Source organism: Naegleria fowleri (assembly GCF_008403515.1).
Source record: "Naegleria fowleri strain ATCC 30894 chromosome Unknown tig7, whole genome shotgun sequence".
Taxonomy (NCBI): Eukaryota; Heterolobosea; class Eutetramitea; order Acrasida; family Naegleriidae; genus Naegleria; species Naegleria fowleri.
Window position 1 is genome coordinate 484,044 of NW_025407939.1, and position 21,430 is coordinate 505,473.

The following is a 21,430-nucleotide window of genomic DNA, read 5'->3' on the forward strand; positions in this document are numbered from 1 at the left end:
TTTAAATGTCATAAATGTTTCTAATTCTCTTTCCTTCTTGCCTTCTTTGCTTTTTTTCAGAATGTTTTTTCTTGTCTTTCAATCGAATAGCATCACCTTTTTCCGTTCTACCTTCTCTTGGCTTCCATTCTTTAGGAATGTTATACGCTTCTGCAATATATCCCTTCAATCTATGAAGTCCATCCTTCATGTTTTGATCTTGAGTTCTAAAACTAGATGCTTGAATAATTAATTCGCCTTCCTTGTTAATTTTGTTTGCATAGAGCTCTTTCAGTCTCTCCTTAACAATGTCAGGAATCCAATCAGAGGAATCTATGGGAAGTCTAATGTCAACTTTGGTATTGACCTTATTTACATTTTGGCCACCTGGTCCAGAGCTTCTAGAAAATGAAATAATCAATTTTTCTTTCGGGATATGTCCATCAAATATTGGGCGATCTGGATGCAAGTCTTCTGGATTTACATATTTTGGAGGCACGTATTCAAAATCTGAATGTTCAATATTTTCATCAAATTCTTCTTCCTCTTGCTGTACATCATCCTCTTCCTGGTTTTCTTTCTTACCTGAAGATGATGATGTTAATAAATAATTATTCGTGTTGTTGAATTGAAGTTTATCATGACTTATTGAAAAGAACTTTAAATCATGATGATGATTTTCTAATTTGAGAAGCCAATGATGATTTTTTCTAATTCCGAAGTGCATTGCAGAGAAACAACCAAGACTCCTCAAAGAGCAGCAAACCATCAATAGTTTGGAAGAAATCATTTTTTAAAACACAACTTAACAATTAGACTTATCTCCCCCAGCTTTGACTGATTGGCTAAATGAAATATATCTCTCATTCGCTGCCTATGTTGGCAGTTGTTACAAAAACGCCACTTGGAACAGTTCAACTGTACTCAAGAAGGCTAGAAGATATATAATTAAACCCAAAACTGCAAAATTTGCAACTGCTTGGGAAACATTTAGCAGTCAGCTTGGCGAACTCAACTCCAACAACATCTACACCTCACACCTACACACCCATTAGACACACTATCGTCGGACAATTGAGTACCTATAATTTGTTTATTTTTCAATAAACCCATTCCTGTATTTTTTAAAACACAACTTTTTGAAATTTTGACTTAAACTTTGTCAATTTGAATTGAAAAAAACTTCCCTATTTATATTTTGAGGGTTAATGTGGTCGAATTCCTCTCTGTTCCATTTTCAATGGTCTGTTTGGTTTTTCTTTTTTGATGTCCAGTTGTTGTTGCTGTTGTGAAGATTTCGATTGTTGAATCTTTTTTTCAATTCTTTTCAGCTGTGAAATCAATATTTGATTCACCACTTGATGTGTTAAATTCTGTTCAATATATTGTCGAGCTCTCTTTCCCATTAATTTTGCTTCATTTCTATTTGAGTAAACATATTTCATGAGTTTCTTCAAATGTTTGACATTGGGTATCACAAATTCTTGATCTGGATCTCTCTCACCAATGACATCAATTAAATACGAATTGTGTAAATTCATAAATTGAAGTTGGCCTCCATAATTTGTACCAATTGTCGGCAATCCCATGGACATGGCTTCAGCATAGGGTAATCCAAATCCTTCTCCACGACTCGGTAATACAAAACAATCCATATGATGATACATGTGTGGCATGACTGTAGTTGGAACGACTTGTGAAATAATATTCACACATGGTAAATTCTCTCGTTTCAAATCTTTTCGTGTTTTCAGAAATTCTTCACGAACGTCATCAATGGCTTGTTCGACCACTTTTTTATCCCTTCCATTTGGATGCATAAACATGTAGGTTTGTAAATGAAGAGTCACATCTTTCACATTAGCAAATTCATCAAAATAGGCCATTAATAAATACTCTGGCCCTTTTCGTTCTTCATATTTGAAAACAGAATAAAAGTGATAATGATTTGGTTCATAGTCGAGTTGTTTCACAATCTTTTTCAATTGATCAATTCCTAAATATTTTGAATAGTATGGACTATAGAAGTCTGTGTCAATTGGTTCTGGCACGACTTGGAGTTTTTCAGGGCTCACGTGATATTTCTTAACGAGAACATCCACAAGAAAACTGCTTGGTAGCCACACCTCGTTCACTAATTTCAAATTGGAAATCCATTCCTGAGGTAGTTTTTCAGATTCATGCATACTTCTTCCAATGACATATTTGGGAATACCATTCAAATGAACAAGTCCTTTGTAGGGAAATGATTTTGGATACCTTGTTGGAGGTTTGTGTGAAATAAAAACGTCAATTTTAGAGCTAATATCTTCTCTAGAAATTAATCGATCTAAACTTTCAAATTTGTAAGACTCCAACCCAAGGCACGTGTCTTCTCGTCCAGTAATTATTCTCAAATTGGTAGCTCTGTATTCCATGTCCAAGTTTGTCACAAATTCTTCAGTTTCCATGAACCAGCCAGAGCAAGAGCCAGCTCCGAAATCCCATACCAATGACATGCTCGTATGATTGTTTGTACGTTTCTTATATTCTGTTTCAAGAATTTCATTTAAAGTACTTGTATGTTTTTTAAGAAATTTTTTCACATTTCCAATCGAATAGGTGTTGAAAGGAATAAATCGATTGGTGGTTGGTGGTGCCTGTTCGTAGGTATTGATAGGTTGAGAGGATTGTTCTTCGTTCATTGATGATGGGGCACGAGAAAGTACAAAACTCCAAGAGTTTGAATTTTCCTCTTCAGAGACAGATTCTACATTTGGCAGTATATACGGAACTACCACAGCAAAATCATCGACTTGTGGTTGATGGTCGAACATAATGTTTTTCTTTTGATTGTACAGTTGTAGACACATTTGTATCTCATTCAACTCTCGACTCATGTAATCGACGTCCAATTTCACATTTTTGAATTTTGATGTCTTGAAGAACGCTCCAGCAAAGGCCACACAAATATTATTGTCCAGATGTATTTTGGATGAACTTGGAAGTGAAAAGTAGTTTCTTCCTCTTCTGTAGTGGTACGGTATTGGAATGTTATTATCTCTTTTTGAAAGTCTGTAGGTCATACTATAAATATTAAAAGACGAATTAGGGTCATTGGCACTAGTGTAATTATAACTTGGTTTTTGCGAAATGACATGAATGGGATAAATGAGCATGGAACCTAACATTGCAGATTGAGCACTGCATTTCAATTGACTCAATTTCAATTTAAATATTTCATGTGAGGATGTTCCAAATAAATGCACCTCATAAGGAAGCAAGAATAAATACTCTCCTGTCGAATGTTCCAATCCTATTTTCAATAATTCCATTTCGTTCTTGATCTCATCAACTAGAATTACTTTCTTTTGGAGCTTTTTCAAAAACTTGGGTGTTGGTTGATCCTTTTCTTTAAATAACATCCATTCCAACATGACATTTTCTCCAATGCTTTGACTCGTAATAAATCTGAAATCACTCTCTCTCAAAGATGGTGTGACAACAATGGTGAGTTTTGAATCTGTGACTTCAAATCCTCCACCATCTTCACATGAAAATCGTTTATCAGAAGAGAGAGTGTGTAAGTTGAGAGTTTGATGAGAGCCTTCTTTCGTGTGAAGAGAATGTTTCCCTAATTTGTTTTCCAACAATTCACTACTCTTGTAATTCACACTAAATTTTGATTGCAAAACCAAAAACAAAAATATGAACAAGGAAAAGAGAATGGCAAGTGAAATGGTCACACGGGACTTGTTGATGCCTCCTCGAATATGACCATCGGAAGCAACACGTGATGTTCTGCTCGAAATGTTGCAGCAAAAACAACATACTCTTCGGATCAGAGTGATGAGAGGCGAAGATTTTTGGGCATTCCGAACGATCATAGGCTTGCTTGTGTAGTTGTTGTTATGATTGGTATTATTGTGATGATGATGAGTGTTGTTAATTTCCAAGTCAAGTCCACTGGCAGTGCCATTTTCAGAGGTGAATGATGGACTGAAAGAGTAAGATGTGGCTGCTGCTCCTGTCAGCAGGCTTCTGCTATGCATTTTTTATTGGAACCCCCTATTATGATTGAACATGCGCTTAGTGGTTGTAAATGGGCTAGGAAAGATCCCTCCAACAACATGTTGTTCTCATGAGAAGTGCTCATCCCCACTTCCCTAAATGAATCGACCATGTTCTACTTATGCATTGCCATCATCTCGAGTGCTATCACCATCACCATCATTAACAACAACAAATGATGCACCAGGTCCATGTCCTTCAACACACACACACACTCTGTCAGAAGAAGATCTCCTTGGCATGGGAAAGTTCCGCTTAAAAAAAAAAGATCTTTGCTTCCGCGCGCTTTCAAAACTCAACCACCACAACAATATTGATTCCTTGTTTCCTACTTTCATTAAGAATATTCAATATTTCAAAAAACGGAGAGGAATGATAGAGGCGAAATCAATCAACACAATGAATAACGTTTTGAACTGTGGTAATACTGATAATGAAAATTCTAAAGTGAAGCAGGCTGAGGCCAATCCCGAAATAAGGAATTTAAGATTGGAAGAAGACTGTAATCCAGACACAAGTAATCTTCAACTCCAATCACATGAAAAAACGGTATTGGACTATTTGGAAGATTTACAACCCTCCAACTTCACCACCCATGACCCATCTCATGAAGAAACTATTCCTTCCAACTATTCTCCTCAATACTTTCTGGTCCTTAAAGAAGATGCCTATAATTACTCTTCAGACTCTGCCAATTCGTCAACTACTGCTTCACCAATGCCCTTTTCTGTAAACACATCTGTATTTTCCAATTCTATTCCCCTCCTTCAAGAAGAAACAGCACCATCAAGAATTCCTTCTGCAATCAATCAGTCGTATGAGGATGATGAAGTATTTATTCCTCCTTTGAAAATTCCGACATCATCTCGTCGCTTAGAAATGATAAACGAGACAGCTTCACATTCTGATCGAGAAGAAGTGGGTGATGAGTATTCAGATGATTATGACGAAGAAGTAGCTCAGTATTTGGACATGGTTGAAGTTTTAACCGAGTTCACGGATTGTGATGAAACTCTTTCCAACCTTAATTCAAGCTCTTCTTCGATTTCATCCATTCGATCTGTTTCTTCTGCTGCTTCAAAACACCCCTCATCACCTCGATCCCTTAACTCCATTTCTTCTGGCGGCAATCAGACAAATCATGGAGTCAAAAACCTTTGGTCAAAACGACCGTCAGAGCCGAACTTGGCAAAGAAAAAACCTTCTTCAAACACCTCCACAAGACCTCCTTTTCTTCCATCATCGACCTTCACCAAACCAGAACATTATGTCTCTCAATATGCAGTAATTGAGAAGCCCTCGATAAAGAAAAACAAACCTAGCACAAATAACAATACAAGCAAGCAAAATACCGTCGTCAAAGAGAAAAAGCAAACAAAACAGGTAGATAACGGAAGTAGTGAAGAAAGTGACAACAATCGGAAACAAAACTCAAAGAAAGTGGTAACCAGTGTATCGAATCAAACAAGAAGTGGACCGACAAATTCTCTTTCTAACTCATCTGTGACCAACACTCTGTCACTTCCTAACGCAACACATACATTTTTAAAACGGAAAAGTATATCATTTGTTATTCCATCATCCTCTCCTTCAATAGGAGCACCAAAACCTCCGACTAGTAAGCCGCCAATTGAAAGATTGGCTTCTTCAAGAAAAAACAAAACGACAGAACAACCAAAGCAGTCTTCTAATCAAAAACCACTTGAAATGGGAGATGCTAAGGCTGCTACAACTCGATCTTCTGCACAGTCTCCCATAATCAATCCTCCAATTAGTTCTTTCATTGCAGAATATCAAGGAAGAAAAAAGAAAGTTGAATTTGTTGCTGGGTCCAACTCAATCACAACTCTTCGTGCAATTGAAAGGAAAATTAAGGAAAAATTTGAAATCAATAGAAAAGAGAAAATTCTTCTCATGTACTTTGACAAGGAGTATAAACAATGGTTAGATGTGGACACTATCAAAGATTTGAAAGGAGCTAAAGTGAGAGTACAACTTGTTGTGAACAAACCTGATACCTCTCCATCCAACAAGTCGCCGAACATCTCAGAGTCTCCAGCTGAAAGTCCTTTGTCTCCGTTTGGTGAGTCTTTTGAAATGTCCAAAGGTTGGATTGTAATGAAATCCTTAGGCCTAGGAAGTTTCGGAAAAGTTATACTGGTGTATGATTCCATTAATAACGAGATGATTGCTGTCAAGAAAATACTTTACTCTCCAGAAACAAATGTCAAGCAAAAAATTGAAAGGGAAACCTCAATTATGAAAAGTTTAAAGCATGAAAATATTGTTCAATTTAAGGGAGTTGAATTTTCTTCAGAGTGGGTGTATATTATGATGGAATTTATGAGCGGAGGTTCTTTGAAACAGGTGTTAAAACGAATGGGAAGAGGTTTGACAGAAGGAGTTATACAGCTATACTTGAAACAAATTCTCAGTGCCTTAAAGTATCTCCATGAAGAACGTGACGAGCCTATCTTTCATAGAGATCTAAAATGTGACAACATATTGCTAAAGGTGAGTAGAACATTTATTATCAAAGAATGGTACATTACTTCGAAAAAGAATGCAGAGCTTATAAAGCTGTGCGATTTTGGAGAGTCGAAACTTATATGTAAGAAGAGCCATTTAGATAAATCGAAGCAATCGGGATCGTTAACGTTATCAAAAACAAAAGGAGCACTCACAGGTACCATTCCATTCTTATGCATTGAGCAGTTGAAAGGGGAAATTAATTTCAAACGTTCGCATGCCCCTGATATATGGAGTCTGGGAATGACCATTCTTGAAATGCTTTTAGGAAAAAACATTTGGTTTCTTTTCTATCCTTCAAACTTAACAACCGAGTATCAATATGTAGAGTTCATGATCAACAATGTCCATTTGATACACCAGAATATTCCTACCTCCATTTCCAATGACTTGCGCGATGTAATTTTGAGATGTCTTGAATTGTAGGTATTTGAATCTCAAGATTTTAATCAACATTTAACGAATTATTAAGAAATCCTGAAAAACGACCAAAAGCAAGCGAGCTCTTGTCACATCCTTTCTTCACGATAGACTTCTCAGAGAGTATCAAGAATGATATGTGTGATATTTACAAACAAATTGACGCCATTCGAGAAGAATATCATCGATTACATCTTGCCAAACTTCCCACCTATAGGTCGCTCACTAAGGAAAATGAACCTGTTTCTTTGGATTCCATGTCCCTCTCGAAATCCTTCTTTGAATAGTAAGGAAACTGCATGCAGGTGATCGCGCCTTCCAAAACAAAAACAATAAAAAATGTCAGACAATCAAGGAGGTGTACCACCACAAGGAACCCAAGAACTCACTGTATTTGTTCAAAATTTACTTCATCAAATGGTAAGATATCAAAACAACTAAATCAGATCTCGGATTTGTATTCATATGTTCCTTGTTGTATGATAATGATGGATGATATACAAAACTGTGGATCATAATTTCCATCAACCGCTTCAAACAATTTATTCGAATCATGATGATTGAATAACATCACATTCATGGATAACTTTAATAGCAAAAAAGATTCCAAGACATGTCCGACACAATCATAAAGAGGAGTATGTATATGAACGATCGTTCGGAACAAAATCAATAATTATATTTTACCAATTTTATTTGAAATTAGTTGATGAAATGGGGACTAGAATAGATGATTTGGAAAAGAGTATCGGAGAGTTAATGCAACAAGCAGGAAGTAAGTATGAACCTATTTGAAACAAGCATTAAAATTGAATATTTCGCAATATTCATCTCCACACACTAGTTCCTGAGGAACAACTCAAAGATGATTCCAACAACAATGAGAACAAGTAATAATTATTCGAACGTTCACTTCAAATAAATTCGATTCGTGTTTTCGTGGAGCATTCCCTTGAGCCGGAGAAGAATTTTCCTCAACTCCGCTAAAATCACAATTCAAAAAAAGCCGAATCACATCAAAACTCTGTGGTGATAAGATCCGAGGCTGCATTTCAATATTCCATCTCCCAAACATCACCACTCCTATAAAGACTGCAAAAGCAAACAAAGCAACTGCTGATGATGATGAGAAATTTGCTGCCAACAAAATCCGGAAATTATTTTCCATCACGAAGGAAGCTCATCATCAATACTAATAATAATAACAACATCATCACCACAAACCAACAAATACACCACTCAAAAAGTACCAACGCCATGAACACTTTTTCATATTCACTATTATTCTTGATTTATTTCCTATTTATTTCCTATTGTAGTAATTTTGGGGATTATGGTGGTTCTGTGTCTGCACTTTCGCTACTGAGAACCAAAGCTCTTCCATCTTTCACACAGATTGGATTTAAAACCTATCCAATCTCTGTCACTGCATTTAAACCTTTATATTTTGAATTAGTCATGCCTCCCAATGACACCACGTATCATGGTTTTTCAATTTCAATCATGTGTGATGGAGATGGTGGTTGTACTCCAGCTGTAACTACTTTGAATGTGAGCACAGATCCAACAATGATTGCAGATGGAAGCTCCATGTGGAATTCTAATGGAACGTCGGCATATCCTGGAATTACCATTACATCCTTCTCAACACCTCCCTTCAAACAGGGTGTGAATTATTATATTGCTTATTTGAGTTCTATCGATATTCCTCATGCAAGTATTGTATGTCAAGGATTTAAATCCAATAAGGTGTTAGTAAGCCCAAAAGAGATGTTGCATGTACAACAAATTTCTCACCAAAAGATTTTGGTGCCATCCTCGTCTACCTTTGGGAAGAACTCGAAAAATCATATCATTACCAAATATTCAGCCATGGTGCCACTCGCTCATACACTTGATGGAGTTTCAGAACATCAAGAGCTTGTGACAGCAATAAGAATTCAACAAAATGGATTTGACTTGTTCAAGAAAGGGTTCTCTTTTACCAAGGCTGGAAATTTTGATTTTCATAGAAAAGTGATTCATCCACAATTCTATTATTCAACTACTCTGAAAAAGTATCAATACCGCACATGCACAGAATATATTTACAAGATTTACAGGTATGATCATACACAAAGCGAAAAATTGTTTCCTACTTCCACACATCAATCAACTGATTCATTACGGCAATTCTTTATGAAACATGCAGACCAAATGTCACTAATTTTTTCAAGTTTGGCAGAAAATAGCGAAAATTTCTGTAAGCAAATTGATGATATGCCTTTTGGAGTAGCAGATTTTACTATCAGCCATGAATTTTTTGATACCAAACCCATTGCGTTGATATTGACTGTTTCATCTCGAGAGAATGATCACATCGAATATGTGCATTATCCAGTACTATTGAATCTATCTGATGACAGAACGTTTCTTTCTCGAGTATCCACCTATGTTTCGAACGTACTGACAACAATATTTGATCCCAAACGTTGGATCAGAAATATATAGACAGAGTGAGTGTTGCCAATCCATTGATGAGCTTGTGTGCCATCTGCAATTTCACTCCTCATGCTGTGTGATAAAATGCTTCCTTTGCATTAAAAGTAATCATAAAATTTAAAATAAATAATGTATTTTACAATTGTTGAGATTGTTCGCTATTATTGTTTTGCTTCTCCAAATAACTCAAATAATTTGCTTGTGTATTTTCAATGCGGTCAAAATCAAAAAATAAATAGCTATTTTGCAAATCCGATGTTAGCCGAAGAAGATTTTGACAGGCATCAACCATTGATGCTGCGGTTACTGATAATTGTAATTCATCCTTTTCATTTTGAGTTTTGTTTACATATTTCGTGGAAATTGGATTTGGATCCATCACTCGGGAAGCATCAACCAGTTGTTCCATCAGCAGTCCCAATCTATTGATTTCTCGATCCAAAAGCTCGTATCTCATATCGGTAATAGCTAATTGTTCCTTTCCGAGGTTGGCCATAGCCGACATTCCTTGCCCAGCACCAGTCGGTCTTGGTTGATTCACTGAGCCTGCTGGTCTTGCTGGATTCATTTTTAATTTTAGACTTTTTTTTATGTGTTGGATAAAAGTAGTGTTGCTTTCGTCGACGAATTCCAACGTAAGGGTTAATCCACACACCTCAGCAGGATTTGACAAAACACTGTCAAGTAATGAGAATTAATTTTGTAGAGTCACTTATGATAAGTATTTTGCTCATGAACAATTATTGTTGTATTTTTTAAAGTACAATACATGACATGGAGTCGTTGTAAATGATATTGTTACACAATGTTCATGTGGTGGTTCATGGATGACGAAATGAAACCATTTCATCATTCATCATTTAAAACTTGTATGGACGTTTCAAACCTGGAACATAGGTAATCACAGACTTGTTCTCAGTATATTCATGCAATGCAGCTTCACCCAAATCTCTTCCAATACCACTTTGCTTGTAACCACCAAATGGAACGTTATGGAAGAATGCGTTCCAGCAATTGACCCACTAGACATTATGAAATAGGAAAGAATGGAAAGATGTAAGAAATGAAAATACAAGTTGTCATTGATCAATGACCAAAAATTTCTTACTTACAACAGTTCCTGCCTTCAATCCACTGGCAATACGATAGGCCTTATTCAAATCATGAGTCAAAACACCAGCTGCTAATCCATATTCACTGTTGTTTGCTCTCTTGATAGCCTCTTCAACTTCATTGTCATCATAACGCTATGTTGTGAAATACCAATATTTGTTTAAAAGAACGTTTTCAAGCAAGATACTTACAATAACGCTCATGACTGGACCAAAGATTTCCTCTTGGGCTATTGATCAGTCAAAAGTGAATGATTTGTTGTTAAAAAGAAGAAATATTCTTCTCCATTCACAACCACTTACCAATCTTGTGAGTATCATCAACATCAGCAAAGACTGTTGGTTTGATAAAGTAACCTCTGTTTCCGAGTCTCTCACCACCAGTGACAAGTTTAGTATGTTTCTTACCATACTCAATGTAACTCATAATCTTGTTGAATTGCTCCTCACTGACTTGTGGTCCTTGTTCAGTCTTCTTCTCGAATGGGTCACCAACAATTCTCTTTTCAGCCTTTTCCTTTGAAACCTTCAAGAAATCTTCATAAATGCTTGAAGCAACAAAGACACGAGAGCTACAAGTACAGACTTGACCTTGGTTAAAGAAAGTACCAAAGTTAGCAATATCGACAATCTTGTTCATAGATTCACGATCCTTAACATCTCCCAAAACAATAAGTGGAGATTTACCACCAAGCTCCAAAGTGACTCTCTTCAAATTGCTTTCAGCAGAAGCTGTTTTTTGTGAACGCAAGAGAGATTGAATGTTGCACTTGAACAAGTAGAAACAAACCTACCTTTTTGAATCTTCTTACCAACTTCTGTGCTACCAGTGAATGAAACCTTATCAACATCATTGTGGCTGTGCACGAACAAATACAAACATGAAACAAGGATTGATCGAAGGATGAAGTATGGTTATTATAAGGATTAATATTGAGTGATCATTTAGAAAAAGAAACATACTATGCCAAAGCTGCACCAGCAGTTTCACCAAAACCACTAAGAACTTGAATAACACCATCTGGGAAACCAGCTTCCTTGGCCAAAGATGCTACATAAAGAGCAGACAATGGAGTTTGCTCAGCAGTTTTCAAAATAGAGACGTTACCCTAATGTGTGTTAATTGACAAGTGAACAAACAATCCGTTTGTCCATGTGTAGAAACTTACAGTTGCGAGACAAGGAGTCCACTTCCAAGTTGCCATCAACAATGGGAAGTTCCATGGAACTGAAATAAGAGTCAAAGACATTCATGTTAAGAAGAGAAAGGTAGATTGCACATGCCAAATAAATAGTGAGCGATTGTAAACACAATGTACTCCATTCATATACTTTTGACTTACCAATTTGAGCACAAACTCCAACAGGTTCTCTTTGAGTGTAACAAAAGTAATCTCCTTCCAATGGAATAGTGTCTCCATTGATCTTATCAGCCCAACCAGCAAAGTATCTAATGGTAGAAATGGTCATTGCAACGTCAACATTTCTTGACATTTCTCTTGGCTTACCATTGTCCAAAGACTCAAGATCAGCAATGTAGTCAGCATCTCTCTCAATCAAATCAGCCCATCTGTTCATCAAAATACTACGTTGATGAGGAGAGTAATTTCTCCAAACATTTTCAAAAGTGGCACGAGCAACTTTGACAGCTTCATCAACATCAGCCTTGGTAGCCTCACTCACTTGACAAATTTCCTCTTCTGTAGCTGGATTGATCACAGAGAACTTCTTTCCTTCCTTTCCTTCAACAAATTGACCTCCAATGAAGAGTTTGGTGTATTTAATGTCGACCTTCTTCTTGTTGGCAACGGTTGATGTAGAGAAGAGGCGACGAGAAGCAGCATTGGTGGTGGATGGAACAATGCTAGCATTACGAAGGATTTGAGTGGAGAGTTTCTTCATTTTACACTACAGTTAGAGCGAATGAATGTATAATCGCGTTGTTGAAAGAATTTGAGAATGTCATCAAGGAATATGCATATTGAGAGAGAGTAGAGTTTGATGTGTTTTTCATCATCATTATGATCATCCATACGAGAACAAGTGTTGTTGATCATAACAAGCCATGATCGATCACGATGATCATGATGATGAGAAAGAGAAAGCATACTTACACAAGGGAGCTGGGAATGATGATCGGATGATTTTTTTGTGGGTGTATGTACGGAAACAGTCTGAAACAAGAGAGCTCATGTTGCTTGATGGTTGTAAACTTGAGAGCCAAAAACCTAATTGGCTTCCTGATTTTCTCCTTCTTTAACGAGAAATTTTAGAAGCAACAATGTATCACTTCTCATGAGTGGATGCCACAATTTATGGAGTTCTTCAACATATCAAGATCCCCTACACACAATAATAATTACCATCTCATTCGCCACGAATTTCCAAAGTTTGAAATCGCTACATGAAGAACAATCCGATTGAAGTCAATTCTGTCTTGCAAGCAACTCTCCCAGGTTTCCTGAATTCAAATCTCAACATTTTACTGCAACATATTCCAAACCCAAATGATCCCTCAAATTGAAGAAGCGCTTGCTTGAGGACCTCTGTGTACTCATTCAAATTGAAACAGTGTGTGTGTGTTTTGGGTAAAAAGCGAAGTGAAAATTCATCATCCTTGTTCGCTCGCTCTCATCTATTTTTAACAACAAAAAATTTTTAACGTTTGTTTATTCCCTTGCCGCCTCCATCATAACCTCCTCACCATCATCCCAACAACAACCACCAATATAGTATTGTTTCATTCAACCACCATCATCATCAGCATCTCGAAAGAAATACAAAAATTCGGTTAATATCCTATCAGGATCATAGTAGGAGAAGTCGGTAGTAGTGAATTCTGATATTGAATTATTTTTACATCACCACCATAGTAGTCCTGGTTCTTTGAATCCGTTATCGCCATCATCACCACTGTTTAGTGTTCTTGATTGGAGTAGCTTTCACGACGCTTTGATACGTTAGTCATCACCATCATCATCATATAATCGACAAGATTTAATCTTCTTTTTTCATCAACTTGTTCTCATATGCTTGTATTACATTCTAGAGCCCAATTCTAAATTTGTTTTTCTTTGTCGTTTCATACTTTTAACTTTCTTTATATTCTCTTTTAGATTATTATAATATGATATGGGTTGCAAGATTATTAGGATCGTTTTGGAATAGCTACAATGACAATCAATTACAGAGGTTTTTTCACGCCTCTGTAATCATTAACAAACAGCAAATGTACATATACGGAGGAGTGGATAAAGTGGAAGGTCAACAAGTTACTAACTCCTTCGTAGTTTATGATTTAGAATCAGGTGAATATCACTGTTTAAACGATGTTATCAAGATACTCAGAAAGAAAAAAGTTACTAAATCTCACTCAGCAACAACATCACTTACCAAACGTTCAAACAAGCACGAAAAGCTAATTAGAAATGATTATGAAGTTTTCGAAAATGCAAAATTACCAAAACTTTTTCAACACACTATGGTAGCCCTCTCCAAATCTGTGTTATACATTTATGGAGGCCAATTAGAAAAGGGTACCCCAAGTAATGCTCTTTATCAGTTCAATATCGAAAGCATGGAATGGGTTAAAGTGAAGTGTACAGCTCGCCACTCTACTGAGCCCAATTTACCAGCATTATTCGGGTAAGTAGTTCAAATATTGCTCAATTACTAACTGACACATTTACGTTGCATATCATCTATAGACATACTGCCAACGTTGTAGATGGAACCAAGATTTATGTGTTTGGCGGTACAGATGGCTCCAAATATTATAATGACCTCGTTGTCATTGATACTGAAACAAACACTTGGGTCAGAGAAAAGACAAATGGCCCTAGACCTCAACCACGATATGGCCATTCTTGTGTCCTTTACAATAACTCACTTTATGTTTTTGGAGGTGGAAATGATCAATCATTGTTTAATGATCTTTACAGTCTTGACCTTGACACCCTTACCTGGAAGAATATTAAGATTGAGGGCACAACCGATTCCGCCAAACGAGTTCATCACACTGCCAATGTTATTGCCAACAAGATGATTGTCTTTGGTGGATTAGTGGGCACTCATTCTCAATCCAAGGATCTCATGGTACTGGACTTGGAACACTTTAGATGGGATATTGAGCATCCCCATGTCGACAGAAATTCTTCTTCCCCTCCCTCACTTTGTGGACATACTACCCAATTAGCTGGAACCAAGTTGTGGATTGTTGGTGGAAAATATAACAATGATCAAGATAATACAGAGATATCCACCAATGTCTACACTTTGGAGACAGGTATTAGAGGCATTGAACCTATAGACTGTGGAAGATCCACACTAACGACTGACTTGAGCTCTTTGATTGACAATGAAGAGTTCTCTGATACTATTTTAGAGTACAACGGACAATTCTACCACGCTCATAAGCCAATAATCTTCGTCAGGGCGCCCCTATTATACAGGGAATGTATAAAAGGTGTGGCGAATGATATAGTTAATGTTGGAGATGCAGCTGATGCTCTCATGAAAAAGAAAAAGGCTAAAACTGACGAATTCATGTCTCTGAAGCAAAAAGATGAAAAGGTTAAAAGCATTGGATTCCACGGATTTTTAGAGTACCTTTATACGGATAGAGTTGGTTTTCTGGATGGAGAAGAGGTTCCAGATGTCGATATTAAGAGCTGTATATTTGAACTGGTATTCCTTGCAGTCGCCTTTTCCATCAATAGATTGTTTGCTCTTTGCTCAAAACATCTGGATGCAACCATTACTTCTTCCATTCCTGCTCCAACTTTGTATTCTGACATGAAGAAGCTTTTTGAGACAACTGAAAAAAGCGTTCTCTTGGAGAAGCAAGAGCATGACACGGATTTATCTTCTCCGATGCATTCTCCGGGCTCGAAAATACATTTTGATTTTAGCCACTATTCTGCTTCTCACAATGAACCTGAGTCTGAAGATGATGACGACTCCTATTCCATTAACTCTCCCATGTCAGTATCTACCCAAGATGGTGGCAACATTTTCAGCACAATTCTGAGCAACACTACTTTGCAGCAGGCTGATCATTCAATTTGTGATGTATTATTTGAGGTCGGTACAGAGAAGGAAAGAATTGCTTGTCACCGTTGTATTTTAATGTCACGATCAAAATTCTTTAGACGAATGCTTGCGTCAAAGGCAAAAGACCAACTTACTTTTGGGTTACAAAAGGTTGACTTATACGAATTGAGCGGTATTAGACCAGAGGTATTCAAATTGGTCCTTCATTATCTTTATACTGGAAATGTATCGGTCAATTTTGATATATCTGTGGAATTACTGATTGCTGCAGAAATTTACCAAATCGAAAGATTATCTTTGATTTGCCAAAGCGTTATCGAGAAAAAAATTCACCCTGGCAACGTTTCTACAATACTCGGTATTGCTGATTCTTACGACGTTAAACATTTGAGAGAAACATGCACATATTTTATAGTTCACAACATGTCAAAGGTAAGAAAAACAATGAATTACAAGAAGGAATTGTCTTCGGATCTCAAACATGAGCTCAAAGAGCTCAGAAAGCAGTTCAGACAACAAGAGGGATCAAATTTTTACGAACAATCCGAATATGCGCTTCCATTCTCAAGTTACTATCATTCCCAATTTGCCTCTTCTTCTTTTTCAAACAAGCAAAGAAAAAAAAGCAATCTCAAGCAAAAACAGGCGTCATCTAAAAACAAAATTCCAAGTACTCCAAACTCAGCTCCTCCAGCTACAAAATTGCAATCATCAGGAACATCAAGAAAAAAGATTAGGAAGAAATCATCTTCTTCTTTGGTCGATATGGCAGACGACTTTCGTGAAGAAGTATCCTATTTAACGGAAAGTCCTGCTGTGTTGCTTGGTGTTAGTCCTCCAACCACCTATGTTCCAAATACTTCTGAATATTCGACCACTCTGATCATTAGTGAAAGTCCAATAGGTATCTCAAAGAGGAGAAAACCAAAAAAGAAGAATGTTCTTTCTTATCATTGAAGTTGTTATCCTGATCTTTTTTCTTGTAAATATCACACAATAAACGCCACAAATTATGCTTCCATTTTACTAGGAGTTTCTCTACAAGTACGTTGTCAAGACAACTCGAGTCTTGTTATAAACTTTCTATGCTCGTTCGTCTAATATATAAATGTTTTATTTCTTGATCTCATCGCAACGACCTTGCATTTTGAACGCTTGTTCGATGAGGTGTGAAGCATAGTTGTGTCCAGTTTCGCTGACAAGCTTGGAGAAATGAGATTGAGGATTTTCAAGTAATTCTGTTGGGGTTCCATGCTCAATAATTTCTCCATTTCTCATTACAGCAATGGCATCTGAATCAATGATGGTGTCCAATCGATGAGCTACCGTTATGATGGTTGAATCTTTGAACTCTTCACGAATAATCTTTTGTACTAGGGCATCACTTTTGTGATCCACAAAAGCAGCTTTTTTCAATAATTAGGATCGTTTGTTCAACACTGACCATGTGTACTACTTACTACTTTCATCGAAAATAATAATTTTTGCTTTTCGAAGGATACACCGACAGAGTGAAAGCAATTGTCGTTCTCCAATTGAAAAGTTACTTCCGTTCTCTGAAACTATTTCACTAAGCTGCAAACTGAATTGTTTGACTTTTTCTTTCAACTGAACTCGTTCCAATGCATTCCAAATCTCATAATCTTCAAACTCATTGAAAATATCAAGATTATATCTTAATGTTCCTGAAAATAGAACTGGTTGTTGAGGAATAATTAACAGTGATTTTCGTAATGTCTTTAAACCCATCTGTGAAATATCCACTCCATCGATCCAAATACTTCCCTGAAATGGTTCAAGAAATCTAAATAAGGTAATTAAAAGACTACTTTTTCCAGATCCTAATTCATTACATCCAAGATTATTATGGATATGAATTCTAAAGAATGTCAAGTTACCACTTACCCGTTCTGTTCCATTTCAAAAAAAAGAATTACATGACCAATTATGTGTGTTCACACAAACATATAGAACAATATCCATTATGAACATGATAATCACCATCAACAAAATGAAAGGCGTCACACTTACCTTCCAACAAGTCCTAATTTGGTTCCTGGTCGAATATCCAAGCTTATGGATTTCAACACTGGATCCAAATCATTTCTATATTTTACAGACAAATTTTGTATCTTGACATGTCCTTGTGTTGGCCATTGTGTGGAAATTGGATCTCCTTCCAATAACTCGGGAGCTTCTCTTTCAATTCCATGACAATAATGAAGAATTCTCTCAACACTCGTCAAAGAGCTTTCTAAATCTACAAATAATCGAACCATTAGTGTGAAATGTTCGGTAAGTTGTAATGAATAAGTTATGGAGAGAGCAAGAAATGCAGGACTCACATATGGTGTGATATGTCTTGCTAGAATAGAAAAGGCAGCAGTGAAGAAAATGACAACTTGAGCCACAAATTGAATTCTGACACCAAGCCATCTGTTAATTAAATATCTGTAGTGTGAATGTTTGGATGTGAAATCAATTTTCATAAAGTTTTCCTCAAATATTTGTTCATGAATTAAGAGTGCCTTAATGGTATTAATACCATTTAGACAGGAAGAAAAATGTGAAAGAACTGGACTTTTTGAGATGGATTCCAATCTTCTAATGTCACGAGAAGTCGTTCTATAATAAGCTTGAATGATATAAAAAGCAATTGCCACTGGAAATACAACCAATAAAAATAGTGGAGTGATAATGGCAATCAATACAAGTGTCATAATAATGTTCAAGAAAGTATTAATACCATTGGCCAATGTGAACAACATTTCACTGTCAGTGACATTGAGATCTTGAGTGAAACGATTCAATATTCTACCCACTGGATTCTGATCGAAAAATAAAATTGGAGCTCTCAATACTCCGTGTAACATCTTGTCATGAATTCGATTGGAACTCTTTAGAGCAGCAAATGCATAAATTGAACCTCTCACAGTGATGATTAAAGCATCTATAATTCCAATAGAAAAGTAAATCCACACATAAGACGAAATACTCATATTGAAAGCATCCATATTCATGAGAGAAATCCATAAACTTGAGGCAAGCTTAGATCCAATAGCTAAAAGAGAAGTTGTGGCACAAATGATCAATACAATGAGACCAAATTCTTTGAGATAGTTAAAAACAACTTTCCAGCTAATGTCTCCAGAATGTTTTTCCTCGATGGATACTAATTTTCCTTTTGAAGAGGAACAAGGATAATCATTGTGAGATGAGGGCGTCTTGTTACATGTTGCTGCTGCTGGTGTTATTTTTTCAGGAACTTGTGTTTTCTGCTGATCTGTTGAATCTTCATTTTCTCTAATTAATTTTGAAAAGTCATAGGCATGTATCGTGACATCTGAAAGAGGTCCTTGGGCAGCAACAGTTCCCTTATCTAATACAATCACTTCATCAGCCATTTCAAGCAGTTGAAGTGAATGTGTGATTAAAACTCGAGTTCGATCTTTCAAGTAACCCTGAATGCATTCTTTGAATATTTTCTTGCATAAACGAGCATCGATAGAGTTGAGAGAAGAATCCATAAGAATAATGTCAGCATTGGAGTAACAAGCTCGTGCCAAACTAATTCTATGCTTTTGTCCAAGTGATAGATTAATACCTGAATATCCAATTTCTGACATGTCATAATTTTGAAATTCTTCAAGATCCTCTCTTAATTGGCAAACGTCCAGAATTTGTTGATATCTTTCATTGTCAAAAGGAAGTCTCTTGTCAAAAATGATATTATCTCGAACTGAGCCATTAATCATCCACGGATTTTCATCACTTAACGCAATTTTAGAATTTGGGTGAATAGTTAGAGATCCTTCCTTGATGATGGTATCTCCATAAATGGTTGAAAATAGACTAGACTTTCCAACTCCTGTGTGTCCAATGATACAATATAATTTCCCCTTTTTAAGGGTCAGATTGATGTTCTTGAGCACTGCATCTGACTCATCATTCCATGTGATGGTTGTATTTTTAAATTGAATAGCAATGTTTTCACCAATATCAGAAGAGGTAGAATCATGTCCATCCATTTGCAATTTTGCAACATTGTTGTGGTCATGAGGAAGATGAGACAATTCATCAGCATATAAAAAGTCTCCAATTCTTTTGGCACTCACATACGAGCTCACGGCCAAAGATAAAAACGTTGGATAATGAAAGAGTGGATTTCTAATGTTCTCAAATAGTACTAAACATGTGAACATGGAAGAAATGGTTAGTTCTCCTCCAAAATAGTGATAGCAAATAAATGTGACACTGCTTCCTGCAATGGAGACAAATACAGAGACGAGTTGTTGAAGATTTCTAACAATTCCTCCTTTTTGAAGGCCATTATATTCCTTACTTCTTGATGCATGCACCTTGTCTTTCATTCCGTCTTCCATTGCAAAGAATTTCACAATTCGAATACCATTCAAAATTTCACTCATTGTTTTAACTCTCTCATCTCTAAAGGACGAGACAGTTGTTTCTATTTTTGAGAGCCATCTTGCCAAAAGAGCTAAAAGAGGACTCATAGCCAACATGGCAACAAATCCAACAAGTGAACTGTATCCAAAAAACATAAAAACTATTGCCATTCCTAATAAAACTGAAAGAGGTATAATCCATAGTTCATGCATATCTATGGTCATTCCACTCAATCGATTGGAGTCTGTTGTGAACAAATTGGTTACTTCTCCACTTTGAAATTTGCTTCGATTGGTTGGAGTAATTCTTGTGAGTTTTTGAAAAATGGATGCTTGCAGAGATCCTCTTATCGATAACCACAATTTGCAATTAGAATAGTAATAATGTTGTAAGCATATCAGAGAAATAATGTTAAGAATTATTAGCAAAACTAGTAATCCAAATTGAAAATAAATATTAGAGAGAGGAAGTTGGGCAATAATCCAATAAGTATTACTCGTCCCGTTGTTTTGAGACGATGTTTGCAAATGACTGCGAATAGAATCAAGTTGATTTTGTAGTGGAATCGAATATAGATCGGTCACAACTTGACTCAAACAAGTACTATTGTTTTTACCAGCGTCACCCATTTGATTTTCTCCATTTTGTAAATATTGTGTTCGAATCGATTCCAACAAGACATAAAAAATTAATGGACATAAATAGTTTGCAAAAATAGAAATCAATCTCCACAATGCATTACGATAAAATCCTTTCCATCTATAAATTCTCTCCAACAATAATATTAGTAATGTTCCATTACTCCTTCGAATACCTCCATCATGGGAATAAAAAGCTCTTTCATGCTCAAAACTCCACTTGAAATATTCATTAAATGTTTCAAATTGATTTTTGCATTGATAGTCAGCACCTAATTTAGGAATATCTGAGTGAGACATTCCTTTAATCAGCTGACTTTCATGATTACCATCTTCCTCATTGACATGACTTGAACGTATTCGCAAACATTCCAAAATTCTTTCAAAAACATTTGAAAGTAAAAACGTTCCTCCTGCTTTTTTGAATCCGACATGTATCAATGGACTCACAAATGAAAAAAACAGCCATGAGAACAAAGAACTGCCCGCTTCATAATCGGAGGGGGATGACACATCAATTCCGTCTTTAAAATGATCGTCTTCCTGCTCACTTTTGATTTTTTCGGAATCTTCTTCATGTTGCTCAATAACGACCTCCTCGTCCGTGTGGGTGATGATGAGACCTTGCTGTTCGACGAGGTGTGTTTCCTCCTCCTCTTCTTCTTCGGCCATGATGATGCAAACCCAAAATTTAATATCGAAGAAGAAGTTTTTTTTAATAACTCATTCTCCAAACTCCGCGCGAGGTTTGTTTGCAGTAAT

The 21,430-nt window shown here is 36.4% G+C and overlaps 9 protein-coding genes across 9 annotated transcripts; 4 read left to right on the plus strand and 5 right to left on the minus strand.

The window, feature by feature from the left end:
• Position 1: 1 nt before the first annotated feature.
• FDP41_010929 (uncharacterized protein) lies at positions 2 to 769 on the minus strand (the record flags this gene model as incomplete). The annotated part of the gene is made up of 1 exon (XM_044701280.1): positions 2 to 769. The coding sequence occupies one exon, from the start codon at positions 767 to 769 to the stop codon at positions 2 to 4; it is 768 nt and encodes a 255-aa protein (XP_044567663.1).
• Positions 770 to 1,184: 415 nt separating this feature from the next.
• On the minus strand, positions 1,185 to 4,010 carry FDP41_010930 (uncharacterized protein; the record flags this gene model as incomplete). The annotated part of the gene is made up of 1 exon (XM_044701282.1): positions 1,185 to 4,010. The coding sequence occupies one exon, from the start codon at positions 4,008 to 4,010 to the stop codon at positions 1,185 to 1,187; it is 2,826 nt and encodes a 941-aa protein (XP_044567664.1).
• Positions 4,011 to 4,428: 418 nt separating this feature from the next.
• Positions 4,429 to 7,265, plus strand: FDP41_010931 (uncharacterized protein; the record flags this gene model as incomplete). Its single annotated transcript, XM_044701283.1, has 2 exons — positions 4,429 to 6,980; positions 7,031 to 7,265. 2 exons carry the CDS (start codon positions 4,429 to 4,431, stop codon positions 7,263 to 7,265), a joined length of 2,787 nt encoding a protein of 928 aa, XP_044567665.1.
• A 52-nt stretch (positions 7,266 to 7,317) lies between these two features.
• On the plus strand, positions 7,318 to 7,872 carry FDP41_010932 (uncharacterized protein; the record flags this gene model as incomplete). Its single annotated transcript, XM_044701284.1, has 4 exons — positions 7,318 to 7,398; positions 7,574 to 7,616; positions 7,685 to 7,753; positions 7,823 to 7,872. The coding sequence occupies 4 exons, from the start codon at positions 7,318 to 7,320 to the stop codon at positions 7,870 to 7,872; spliced, it is 243 nt and encodes an 80-aa protein (XP_044567666.1).
• A 363-nt stretch (positions 7,873 to 8,235) lies between these two features.
• On the plus strand, positions 8,236 to 9,468 carry FDP41_010933 (uncharacterized protein; the record flags this gene model as incomplete). Its single annotated transcript, XM_044701285.1, has 1 exon — positions 8,236 to 9,468. One exon carries the CDS (start codon positions 8,236 to 8,238, stop codon positions 9,466 to 9,468), a length of 1,233 nt encoding a protein of 410 aa, XP_044567667.1.
• A 127-nt stretch (positions 9,469 to 9,595) lies between these two features.
• On the minus strand, positions 9,596 to 10,027 carry FDP41_010934 (uncharacterized protein; the record flags this gene model as incomplete). Its single annotated transcript, XM_044701286.1, has 1 exon — positions 9,596 to 10,027. One exon carries the CDS (start codon positions 10,025 to 10,027, stop codon positions 9,596 to 9,598), a length of 432 nt encoding a protein of 143 aa, XP_044567668.1.
• Positions 10,028 to 10,319: 292 nt separating this feature from the next.
• On the minus strand, positions 10,320 to 12,937 carry FDP41_010935 (uncharacterized protein; the record flags this gene model as incomplete). The annotated part of the gene is made up of 10 exons (XM_044701287.1): positions 10,320 to 10,481; positions 10,572 to 10,706; positions 10,764 to 10,801; positions 10,875 to 11,303; positions 11,366 to 11,430; positions 11,535 to 11,680; positions 11,741 to 11,799; positions 11,915 to 12,479; positions 12,686 to 12,745; positions 12,935 to 12,937. The coding sequence occupies 10 exons, from the start codon at positions 12,935 to 12,937 to the stop codon at positions 10,320 to 10,322; spliced, it is 1,662 nt and encodes a 553-aa protein (XP_044567669.1).
• Positions 12,938 to 13,698: 761 nt separating this feature from the next.
• On the plus strand, positions 13,699 to 16,580 carry FDP41_010936 (uncharacterized protein; the record flags this gene model as incomplete). The annotated part of the gene is made up of 2 exons (XM_044701288.1): positions 13,699 to 14,216; positions 14,279 to 16,580. The coding sequence occupies 2 exons, from the start codon at positions 13,699 to 13,701 to the stop codon at positions 16,578 to 16,580; spliced, it is 2,820 nt and encodes a 939-aa protein (XP_044567670.1).
• Positions 16,581 to 16,736: 156 nt separating this feature from the next.
• FDP41_010937 (uncharacterized protein) lies at positions 16,737 to 21,340 on the minus strand (the record flags this gene model as incomplete). Its single annotated transcript, XM_044701289.1, has 3 exons — positions 16,737 to 17,029; positions 17,084 to 17,502; positions 17,655 to 21,340. 3 exons carry the CDS (start codon positions 21,338 to 21,340, stop codon positions 16,737 to 16,739), a joined length of 4,398 nt encoding a protein of 1,465 aa, XP_044567671.1.
• Between the last annotated feature and the right edge of the window lie 90 nt (positions 21,341 to 21,430).